This window comes from Artemia franciscana, chromosome 5 (assembly GCF_032884065.1).
Source record: "Artemia franciscana chromosome 5, ASM3288406v1, whole genome shotgun sequence".
NCBI lineage: Eukaryota > Metazoa > Arthropoda > Branchiopoda > Anostraca > Artemiidae > Artemia > Artemia franciscana.
Window position 1 is genome coordinate 47330455 of NC_088867.1, and position 12671 is coordinate 47343125.

General features: G+C 35.8%; 1 protein-coding gene across 2 annotated transcripts in view; it reads right to left on the reverse strand.

The window, feature by feature from the left end:
- LOC136027505 (chloride channel protein 2-like) overlaps positions 1-12671 on the reverse strand; it is a 144802-nt gene that overhangs the window by 72389 nt on the left and 59742 nt on the right. For both annotated transcript variants that reach the window (XM_065704819.1, XM_065704818.1), the window contains exons 6-7: positions 2012-2096; positions 1143-1244 (exon numbers count right to left, since the gene is read on the reverse strand). In XM_065704819.1, coding sequence (XP_065560891.1) covers positions 1143-1244; positions 2012-2096 — 187 coding nt within the window. The remainder of the gene's footprint in view (positions 1-1142; positions 1245-2011; positions 2097-12671) is intronic.

Here is a 12671-nt window from a genome sequence, read left to right on the forward strand (position 1 = left end):
TACGAGGAATCGCGGTTAAGAATCAAATGATTAACTAATTGTTAAAAATGGAATAAATTGGAAAACTGATTATTTCTCATTGAAAAACTGATTATTTCTCTGAAAATTTGATGCAATTTTTGGCAGGTTGCTGATTATTTCGGTGCAATAATTGAAGTTGAACAGCGACAAATGCATTAAAATTCGTCTTAAAATAAGATAGGGGTTGTTCCGGTTTTTCGCATCATACCTGCAATAAACAAAGGATTCCTGTACATTTTTTTCACAAATTAAATGGGTAGCTCAAATTGTACTTTTCCGAAAAACGCAGGAAATGAGAACTAAGGCCAATATTTTCATTCACTATCCTATTTTTGATTCTTATTTTTGACGGTTTAATGCAGTCAATATCTTATTTTCACTTATTTTACTTTTTTCAGCATATCAAATATATTTCAAATGGTAAGTGACTGGTTTGAAAAACGGACAGATCATTTCTATTATGTTTTCTTTAATACGCTGGGATAATTGATACACTACCCAGTCGTTTTTAAACCCTGGCAGGCTGGCTTTACCGTGTTTTGGAACTTAAAGTCATTACCAAAAAAGAATAACTATTACCTCATAGTTACTGCCATAATTACTACTCGGCAATTAATTAGCTTTTGCAGTAAAATAATCAGAGCCAACGCTCTTGCGTTGCTTGTAGTAAAGAGCCATAAGACTTTAATATATCGTTTATCTTTTTTTCCTAGAGTCCCTTCATATGAAAGAGGTGGTCGTAGAAACTTTGGAGGGGATTCGATTGAAAATTTAAGTTCTACTACCCCTATTGAGAAACAAAGGTGATCTAAGGAGAATCAGCCCCTCCCCCCTCCACTTCCCTTTTAGGCTTCTCTCTGCCCAAAGACATCCGAAAACTCCTTTTAGATAGTCATTTTGTTTAAAATAGTATAAAGATCAAAACGAAGCTATTTAAGGGTTTGACTTACTTCTTGGCTAGTTTCTTTATATAAATTGCACGTAATATAGCTTAAAATAACCTAACATAACTTAATATAATAATAAATTAATATTCTTAACATACTTAAATAACAAAATTACAGTTAAATATACTTATATTTAAATGTACTTAAGCAAATCCATTCATAAGTTTGACTTACTTTTTGGCTAGTATCTTTTTGATTATTTTGTTATTCCTTATGAAAGTAACATACTGGCGCTGAAGACATACAAAAAGCGCACCTGTAAATCCACCAAAAGCACTGAAAAAAAGAAGAAATATTAACGAATAATCTAAACGGCTAGACAGATGTAACAAAGCAAGTGTCATGCAAGAGTTTTAATCAAAGTCTAAGGGAAAGAGGGCAAATCTTATTCAGGTACCTAACCTCGCCTATCGTGGGTCCATAGGCGTGGGTCCAGTTTGCTTACCATTGCTAGCTTCTTCTCGAAGCTCACAGTCGATTTTCTTTTTTATTACGATTTTATTGACGCCAGGCCAATGAAAATTTACGGCAAGATGCACCGCAAGCCAGCGATTTCCCTAGGTTTCCCCTGGATTTGTGCTTTTTGAACTTCCTTTAACAAGAAACAACAGGAAAGTTTACAGGGCAGCATTGTCAACGCTTTGAGATAAATTGCACCAGTTTTCCGACTAAAATCGTAACGGAAGACGATAATTTATATTATCAGAACAGCGGGTGAAAAATCTGCCGTAAAAACAACCAAATTTTCGATAAACCAAAACTGGCGCATTTTCGATAAAAAACGACAGACCTAGGGCATGATCTGTGTGGGTCAAAGAAAGTAAGCCTCTTTTTTTTATTTGATCTGAATAATTCGGTCAAAGTTTACGTGCAACTCTTCAAATATATGGTTCGAATGAAAGTTCGCATCTGTCTGTCAATTTCAGATACTTTGAAAATAGCCCATTAGTATTTCTTTAATTAAAAGAACTCGTAGTCCTTCTTGTTCCTAGTTTAATTATATCTATGAGCAGCTAATAAAAGAAGTTGAAAAAGTGTCTTACCCAATGAAAGCATAGATGAGTAGTTCGGCAGGATCATATGCGTAATCAATTTGAAAGTTTGTCTTGTAGATGGTGGTAATTGTAACTGAAAAAAAGGGAAATATACATTTATACAATACAGATTTTTCACTTGCATTTGGACACACAGGAGAATCATACCTATTTAGATGAATGGGTGTATCTTTATTACAAAATATTCCTAATGGAGGATTTTGAGTCAAATTATCCATGGAATATGACAAAAAATGTGTAACCAAAAAAAGACTTCTGCCTTACTCTAAACCACGGTTTGGAAATGTTATGGAAGAAACAATCAATGGATAAGGTTCGGTATTCGTGCAAATGGCTACTATATGTTATATCTCCGGCTCAAAACCAAAACTGGTGCATATAATGTTAAAATAACCAATAAATTAGGGCATTTCGGCAGTTTGATCGCCGCTTCATGAAAACCCGCAAAGACGGTAATTTATTCTAACTGTTAAGTTATTCTATCAGTTATTGGAAATTTTTCCAATCCTCCAAAAGGACATTCATGATAGGACTACCCGGACGGGGTTACTGCTAGGAAATATATCCTAAGTTTTCGGGCTTGATAGGCCCAGAGAAAAAAACAAGTACATATTTTAAAGCGTTTTGAAATAAAATTTCAAGAGTCGAATTGAAGTAAAATTTTTCATGACACGTGTTAAAAGTACGAAATTAATTAAACTAATGCAACGTTAAATGAAAAAAAAAACCAACTTCAAGTGATTTTTTTTTTTTTTAAAGAGACTAACTCAGACCCTTTTTGTAGGAATTCCAGCCCCCCCCCCAGTGGGCAAAAATTCTTCTAGGGAGACGAGTGCTATGCTTAAGAATCCCATCCTACTTGGACGCTTTTTGTTTTTATGCACGTTTTACTAGTTTATGAGCCTCAGAAAGCACGAATTTCTCGGCGCTTCCACTTGTAGCGTCCCAATTTGCTCAAAATTTGTCAAAAACTTCTTTGTAGTAAAATCTTTTTTTATAATGTTATATGAAACCCTGTTTAGTTCTCAAATACGCAGCCTACAATTTCACAATTTTTCCCCTTTCTCTTTCGTTAGGTTTTTGTATGATGAAAAAGATGTAACACCAAGGCCTCGATAATTTTTTAATTAGACTAGTCAGAAATAATAAAATAATTACTATGCTGTTGGATAATAGAAAGCTGCTTAGAGAAATTAACTCAACGTAGTTTCTTAATGAGGTTAGACAAACAGTTACTTCATCAACAGCCAGCGAAAAATTGCCTTAAGGACACTATTCGCAAATTAGCCAAAGAGACATTTTAATAGTTTTATATTTTTAAGTCATTTGTATTAATCCCACCCAGATTTTTTTTTCATGTACCTTTGTAGAAGTACCTGCAAAGAGGGCTTACGACATCTCAAAATGGCAACGTTGATATTGTTCTAGTCTTCTTATTTCACGTCGCATGCCCATCTTCCTCTACCATTAATAATAAACTAATTTATGATATTAATGGGCAGGATGGTATGAAGCGATTCCACTACAAAATAAAACTTCAATATATACACAAATGTTTACACACAGGGAAAGTCTTTCAGAGCGCGAAAGAATTGTCGAAATTAAAAGGAACAATTTTGCCTTAAGGCTCTTGGTCACAAACTAAGTTAACCGAAGGATATATTCAATAGGTTCAAAGCATAACATTTATATATTTTAAGTACAATATTTTTCAAGTATTTTTCTTTAAATCTCGCGCGACAGTTTTATGGTCATAAATACTGTTCCAGAAGCAGCTGCAAAGAGCAGGCATCACACCTCCACTTGGCGAAGTTAATATTTTCCTAGACTTTCCCGTATAACGTCACTTGCGCTATCTTTATCTTTTCCCTACTATTACTAATAAACCACTTTATACTCAGGGGGAAGAAGGAGCTACAAAAACCCATTATTTTAAATATACAACAGGCAGCCGGTCTTCAAAGCACAGAAATTTGCCAAAATTAAGAAATAGTTTGTCTCTAAGGTGTTGTTCGCAAAGTAAGTTATGTTGACTAAAGATCTATTATTTTTCAGAATTCTAGGGTGTTGTTCGCAAAGTAAGTTATGTTGACCGAAGATCCATTGTTTTTCAAAATAATATATATATATATATATATTACTAGAAATGGATATGCACTAACATTACATTCCTCCGACTGTTACTGATAAATTACTCTATAACGAAAAAAGAATGAGGGGCATAGAGAGTTTACTGGAACTTATTACACAAAAATAAAATATAATCATATACAAAAACAAAATATAGACAAAAAAGTTCAGTAACACGAAGGATTTACCAGAATTACACTATTTTTTTTACCTTAATGATGTTGTGCGCGAATTAAATTAAAAGATAAATTATTGTCAGTAATAGTATTTTTTTTTATATTATTAAAAATAGATGTTAAGATAAAATTTGGTTGTTAATCATCCGGGTACTTATCCCTTATACCACACTCAAGAGGTTAAGTTAGGTTAATCCTAATGACATATAGCTAAGTATGATGAAAATAAAACGCTTCAGTAACAAAATTATGGAAACTACAACAGAGAATTATGGAAATCAGGCTCCCAGAATGCATTATATTAAGCGGTTTCTAACCTAACCTGACAAAATACCAACTAAATTGTTTGATTAAAATATATATATAATGCAGTGTATATACACTCTCTAACGCTAAACTGGAAGAAACTGCAGAGAAACCGGTTCTGTCAGACCAAGAACTTGAGTGTGATGGGTATAAGAGATGAGTATCGTTAAAAACTGATTCAATTTCCTCTCTCTAAAATAGTGGTCAGACGAGATATTCCAAGAAAAATAAGGCATTTTAAGGAAAAATGATTCCAAGAAGTTTTTTGGAAAACTCCTCATTTTTAATAGATTTTAACAATAGATTCCACCATTGCAATAATAATAAAAAAGAATGTTGAACAATTTGTTGTTCTTTAACGAGGCAGTACTGGGGCGCTGTCTGTGATTTTGCTGTTGCGCAACTGCAACGACGATACGTAATTTACGTATCGTTACGTATCGTAACGTATACGTTACGTAACGTAACGTATCGTTACGTATTCAATAATGAACTTGTGCATTCTTGCATTATGATACAAATTAAATATTTTATGTTTACTCAATAGTTTTTAAAGCATTTTATGGATTAGCTGCAGACGGTGTAAGATGATCATGAGGAAAAGAATGGATTTTGCAAATACTGACGATAAATAGAGGAAACTTTATGGCCAGCTCAGATGTAATGTTTATTTTAACATTATCAAGTGCAGTGACTTTAATTTGAAAAGGAGTGGGTCATTTGCCCCTTGATATTTTTAGTCTCCCCCTTGAGATTTTTCGTAAATATATAAAAAACCTTTTTCATAGAAAAATGGCTGTTTTTGGTACTCTCATTGAACAAATTGAAAAAAAAACAAAATTAACCCCCTATTTTCTCAAAAACTTATTTTGTGCCCCCCCCCTTCAGCTCCCTGAATCGACATCACTGATCAGGTACAATAAAAATTTATTGTGGTTGTAATGGCATAATGCACATAATCTTCCTTTTTTTTTACAATTTAACGGCAAAAAAATAAGACGACTCTGACGTCACCTACCGCAAAGAGAGAATGAACTTCAGAAATGCATGATACGTTACTTTTTAAGAAACTCAGCATTTGTTTATTTTAACAATTTTGTGCTTACTCGAGAGATTTTCAAACTATTATTACTGATTAACTGCAGACGGTGTAGGAGGACTTACACAACACATCGCCAAGAAACGTATGTACTTAACAAATATTGACGATGAACTTTCCCACACAGTCCAAACCTTTGAAGTACCAAGGACAGTGAAAATGAAATCTGGACATCTATGAAATTCTCTTTCAGCTCGTAAACGTTTAGTCAGGAGCGTCAATTTCCCCACTTACATTTCGAAAAAAAAAAAAAACATTTTTAAGTTTCATTGAAAAAATCGAATAAAACATTAAGATTACCCCCATCCCAATTTTGAGAATACAATTTGCCCCCCTTAACATTTTCGTGAATTGGTACCCCTGTGCATACTCTTTCATAGAATCCTTTTTTTCCTCCATAGAACCAAGTCCGTATCCAGGGGGGCTAGGTGATTTGAACCTCCCCCCGAAAAGACTCGTAATAACGTAGCAAAAATGAATATGAAAATTTTTTGATACGTCTTTTGAGGGTTTTAATACACTCCCCCAAAAAAATAAAGATCTGTAAACCCTTCCCCCCTCGAAAAAAAATTCTGGATACGGCTCGGCATAGAACATCTCCTTTCATACGCATTTACCATTTTCTTCACATTACATAAAAACGCATTCCAAGAAGAATGAGTCTTACTCTACTTTGATCCATAGCGTCAATTTCCCCACTTACGTTTCGGAAAATACCTTTCAATTTTTCATTGAAACATTCGAAGAAAACATTAAGATTACCCTCATCCCAATATCGAGAATACAATTTACCCCCCCCCCCCCCAGCATTTTCGTGAATTGGTACCCATGTGCACACTCTTTCATAGAACTCAATTTTTCTTCCATAGAACCAAGTCCGTATCCCGGGGGACAGTGAGTTTGATACACACACCGAAATGTTTGTTCGACTCGTAAAAACGTAGCAAAAATGAATACAAACAAATTTTTGATGCGTTTTTTGAAATTTCTTTAGAACCACTCTACCCAAAAATGTGAAATCCCCCCCCCCCCTCCGAAAAGAAATCCTGGCTACGGCTCTGCATAGAAAATCTCCTTTCATACGCATGTAACATCTTCTTCACATTACATAAAAAACGCATGTGACCCTAAAAGCTGGTAATTGCCTATCAACGACTTATGTTAATTAGAAACTGCTTAGTCACCAATAGCATGGTTCAGCTATGGTTTAAAAAAGCAAAATATGTTTATTTAGTTAAACTTTTAGTACAAAAGAATGAATTATAAATCAAGCCGGTTTACACAGGTTTTAACAACGGGAAACCCGTCATTTCATGCCCTAACAACTGTGATGACAATGTGGTTTACTGGCAATGCTTAATATAGGTAAAAACCACGCTTCACTAGCTAAGTTATTAATTTGTCTTATCTTTAATTGTTTAATTTAGTAACATACGGGGATCTGGGAAGAACGCTGAAAGGAGGGCCTTGAATTGTCTATTGTCTATGTAGTACAAGGAATCCTAATGTCTACTAATGTAAATCTTTCCAAGACCATTCTGATTAAGTCCATTAAAAAGATTTTCATGTAATACGCCAACCATTTGCTCAAAAATTGCCCATAACTGAAAGGAAACCAAAATCAATAATTATGGTCAAAATCAACTCAGACAGTGACAAGATGTTCATACAAAAAAAAAGAAAAAAAAAGAAAAACTAGACTAAGCAATTAAGACATACTAGAATAAAGAGATGAAAATAACGCTATACCACAGAGAAAAAAAAGAAAAGAAAACAGCTCATATCTGAAAGGGAAAAAAGAAAAACAAGAACAACTTACGTCTGATAAAGTATTCTTATTATAAGTTTTTTCTTTTTCTTTTTTTTTATTTCCTTTGATATAGGCTTCTAAACGTGAAAACGAAATACTCGAGATTTTAATAGAATAAAAAACGTATATTAGCTCATATGTTTCTTTTTTTTAATATTTTTTCACCACCTAAATTAAATTTTACCCGTTATTTTTACCCGTATATTTTCATTTCATTTGAATAACAGAAAACTTTCCGTCATTTTGAGATATTTTTGACAAAATAGAGCGTCCCTAGGAAAAACAATGTAGACACTTTAGATTAGCAGCGGTGAATTTCTTTTCATGTCAGGCAGGCTTCAAACACGGCTGGGGCAGTGTGGGGTGGGCTGCAAGCTCATAGCTTTTATTTTTCAAGCTTGGCATCCAATTCGACTAGGACAACGGGGTTCTAGATAAAACTGTATTTAGAAAAAAAACGTTGTAGTTTTTCAGAAACACTGTAGGCTTTAAACACGGCTGGGGCAGTGTGGGGTGGGCTGCAAGCTCATAGCTTTTTTTTTCAGGCTTGGCATCCAATTCGACTAGGACAACGGGGTTCTAGATAAAACTGTATTTAGAAAAAAACGTTGTAGTTTTTCAGAAACACTGTAGGCTTCTAACACGGATGGGGCAGTGTGGGGTGGGCTGCAGGCTCATAGCTTTTATTTTTCAGGTTTGGCATCAAATTCGACTAGGACAACAGGGTTCTAGATAAAACTGTATTTAGAAAAAAAACGTTGTAGTTTTTCAGAAACACTGTAGGCTTCTAACACGGATGGGGCAGTGTGGGGTGGGCTGCAAGCTCATAGCTTTTATTTTTCAGGCTTGGCATCCAATTCGACTAGGACAACGGGGTTCTAGATAAAACTGTATTTAGAAAAAAAACGTTATAGTTTTTCAGAAACATTGTAGGCTTCAAACACAGATGGGGCAGTGTGGGGTGGGCTGAAAGCTCATAGCTTTTATTTTTCAGGCTTGGCATCCAATTCGACTAGGACAACGGGGTTCTAGATAAAACTGTATTTAGAAAAAAAACGTTGTAGTTTTTCAGAAACACTGTAGGCTTCAAACACGGCTGGGGCAGTGTGGGGTGGGCTGCAAACTCATAGCTTTTATTTTTCAGGCTTGGCATCCAATTCGACTAGGACAACGGGGTTCTAGATAAAACTGTATTTAGAAAAAAACGTTGTAGTTTTTCAGAAACACTGCAGGCCTCAAACACGGATGGGGCAGTGTGGGGTGGGCTGCAAGCTCATAGCTTTTATTTTTCAGGCTTGGCATCCAATTCGACTAGGACAACGGGGTTCTAGATAAAACTGTATTTAGAAAAAAATTTTGTAGTTTTTCAGAAATACTTTAGGCTTCAAACACGGCTGGGGCAGTGTGGGGTGGGCTGCAAGCTCATAGCTTTTATTTTTCAGGCTTGGCATCCAATTTGACTAGGACAACGGGGTTCTAGATAAAACTGTATTTAGAAAAAACGTTGTAGTTTTTCAGAAACACTGTAGGCTTCAAACGCGGCTGGGGCAGTGTGGGGTAGGCTGCAAGCTCATAGCTTTTATTTTTCAGGCTTGGCATCCAATTCGACTAGGACAACGGGGTTCTAGATAAAACTGTATTTAGAAAAAAAACGTTGTAGTTTTTCAGAAACACTGTAGGCTTCAAACACGGCTGGGGCAGTGTGGGGTGGGCTGCAAGCTCATAGCTTTTATTTTTCAGGCTTGGCATCCAATTCGACTAGGACAACGGGGTTCTAGATAAAACTGTATTTAGAAAAAAAAACGTTGTAGTTTTTCAGAAACACTGTAGGCTTCAAACACGGCTGGGGCAGTGTGGGGTGGGCTGCAAGCTCATAGCTTTAATTTTCCAGGCTTGGCATCCAATTCGACTAGGACAACGGGGTTCTAGATAAAACTGTATTTAGAAAAAAACGTTGTAGTTTTTCAGAAACACTGTAGGCTTCAAACACGGCTGGGGCAGTGTGGGGTGGGCTGCAAGCTCATAGCTTTAATTTTCCAGGCTTGGCATCCAATTCGACTAGGACAACGGGGTTCTAGATAAAACTGTATTTAGAAAAAAAAACGTTGTAGTTTTTCAGAAACACTGTAGGCTTCAAACACAGCTGGGGCAGTGTGGGGTGGGCTGCAAGCTCATAGCTTTTATTTTTCAGGCTTGGCATCCAATTCGACTAGGACAACGGGGTTCTAGATAAAACTGTATTTAGAAAAAAATGTTGTAGTTTTTCAGAAATACTGTAGGCTTCAAACACGGCTGGGGCAGTGTGGGGTGGGCTGCAAGCTCATAGCTTTTATTTTTCAGGCGTGGCATCCAATTCGACTAGGACAACGGGGTTCTAGATAAAACTGTATTTAGAAAAAAACGTTGTAGTTTTTTCAGAAACACTGTAGGCTTCAAACACGGCTGGGGCAGTGTGGGGTGGGCTGCAAGCTCATAGCTTTTATTTTTCAGGCTTGGCATCCAATTCGACTAGGACAACGGGGTTCTAGATAAAACTGTATTTAGAAAAATAACGTTGTAGTTTTTCAGAAACACTGTAGGTTTCAAACACAGCTGGGGCAGTGTGGGGTGGGCTGCAAGCTCATAGCTTTTATTTTTCAGGCTTGGCATCCAATTCGACTAGGACAACGGGGTTCTAGATAAAACTGTATTTAGAAAAAAAAACGTTGTAGTTTTTCAGAAACATTGTAGGCTTCAAACACGGCTGGGGCAGTGTGGGGTGGGCTGCAAGCTCATAGCTTTTATTTTTCAGGCTTAGCATCCAATTCGACTAGGGCAACGGGGTTCTAGATAAAACTGTATTTGGAAAAAAACGTTGTAGTTTTTCAGAAATACTGTAGGCTTCAAACACGGCTGGGGCAGTGTGGGGTGGGCTGCAAGCTCATAGCTTTAATTTTCCAGGCTTGGCATCCAATTCGACTAGGACAACGGAGTTCTGGATAAAACTGTATTTAGAAAAAAAACGTTGTAGTTTTTCAGAAACACTGTAGGTTTCAAACACAGCTGGGGCAGTGTGGGGTGGGCTGCAAGCTCATAGCTTTTATTTTTCAGGCTTGGCATCCAATTCGACTAGGACAACGGGGTTCTAGATAAAACTGTATTTAGAAAAAAAACGTTGTAGTTTTTCAGAAACACTGTAGCCTCACAGATAACTAAGACATAATACAGATATTTACTTCGTTTCTGGAAAATCACGAGTGTCAAAAGGGGATATCTGCCTTCAAAATTACATTTACACCATTCTGTGGCTGACACACCTGTTTAGCTTACGCTATCATGTAAGAAATATCGCTCCAAATATAGAGGATTCAATAGTTTGCTTCTAACACACCAGTTTAGCCTCTTTCTTATGCTGACTACTTATGGAGAATTGTAATAACCTTTGTACCGATGCATTTTGTTACACAAAAAAAAAAAAAAAAATGCTAAAGGTTGCATCTGCTCTTTGTTTTTAAAACCGTTTCTTGTACACTGGTTTAACCTTGTTTAAACAGTTCTCCGTGTCCTGAAGGTTCAAATCGCTATATTTTTAGGTGAAATATATTTTATAGGTGAATATTTTTAGGTGAAATATATTTTATAGTATGTTTTCCAGCGCCCTGAAAATCAAATTGTTTTTTATTCCTGCTGTAAAACTTGTTTTATACCCAAATGCCTGCTTTTGGTGGAGATTATCCCAGTAATCAAGTCCCGCCTTACTGTTCCTGGGCCCCTAAATAAGGTGGTCGATGGCTTTAGAGCTGAGACTAAACAAATTAGAAAACTGAATTGAAAGGTATCTTTCGGGGCTTTATATGGGGTTTAATAGAATTTAATAAGATAAAGTGGATTAATTTGAGCCAAAAGCCAAGGATTGTCTTCGGTATGGATGGGAGGAGGCAAATTGAGAATACAAAGTCATTAGTCCATTCAAAAATATAGCCCTTTTACTGAGCGTGATTTATAATTTGTGGTTTGTAAATATGAATTGACTGGTCATGCCGACTTATCGTTTGCAATTACTTTATTTATTTTTTACTGAACTATTCTTCTTTTTTTTTCAACGGACTATATTTACTGATCTCAGGCTTGAAAAGATTAAAGAACATTGTCCTAAAGCATATAATTTTTTATAGCTAAATAGCCAAAACAGCCAAAGCGTTAATAGCCAAATAGCCAGATGCACATTACATGTTGCATGATTACAATTAAACATGTGGACTTGTTCTTTGATGGTTAATTAAATACTTCATGAAAATACAAATTTAGCATGCTCGCTTTTTATGTGTTGTCGCTAATAAAACAGTGAGCCACTGACCTAAATATATACTGTTAAAATTAAAGTTCTGTTTCTGACTTGTAACAGAACTTTCTGGCTTGAGCAGAAGTTCTGGCTTGTACATCCAACTCTCATAAAGCATTTCTCAATTTCAGAACAGATGAGGCAAGGGGAATCGGGTTGGAAGTTACATAAGGGGATTCCCAAAGTGGCATCAATTGAGAGAGGACAAGCGGGGCATGTAACTCCCATGAATTCCCCTTAAATTTCGAAAAATACATTTCCCCATCTCCATGGATTTTCGTGAATTGACGCCACTGGTTTCCTTCGATTACACCAATAGTTTTATGAAATTATTTTTTAGTTAGATGTAAAATTCTCCTAAGAAAATTTAATAATAACAATTTCAAGGAGCGATTTATGATGGAAGAGGGTGACTAGGAAACTGCACTAAAATAATGTTTTAGAGAGCCAGTCTCAATGATATGCTTTCTACAAATTTTTAACACATTCTGTAACCTGTTAGTCCACACAGTCCTATTTTCAGCAATCTCGCACAAACAGCAAGTTCTTTGGCTGCTTTTTCTATCAATTATTCCATTTCGAATTATACCACTGATTTCCAGAAGAACTAAATGATTAAAAACATCGATTGGAGATTATTTGTCAGAATCAAATAATTTTTTATTTAATATACATAATTTGCCATTTGGCAATATTTATATTTATCTACAAAAAAAGTGATGGGTTTGTCTAGGGTCTGCAAATTGGTAAACCTGGCCCTATACTTTCCAGACTGTTCTTTAACTCTCAAAGAAATATTTCTATAC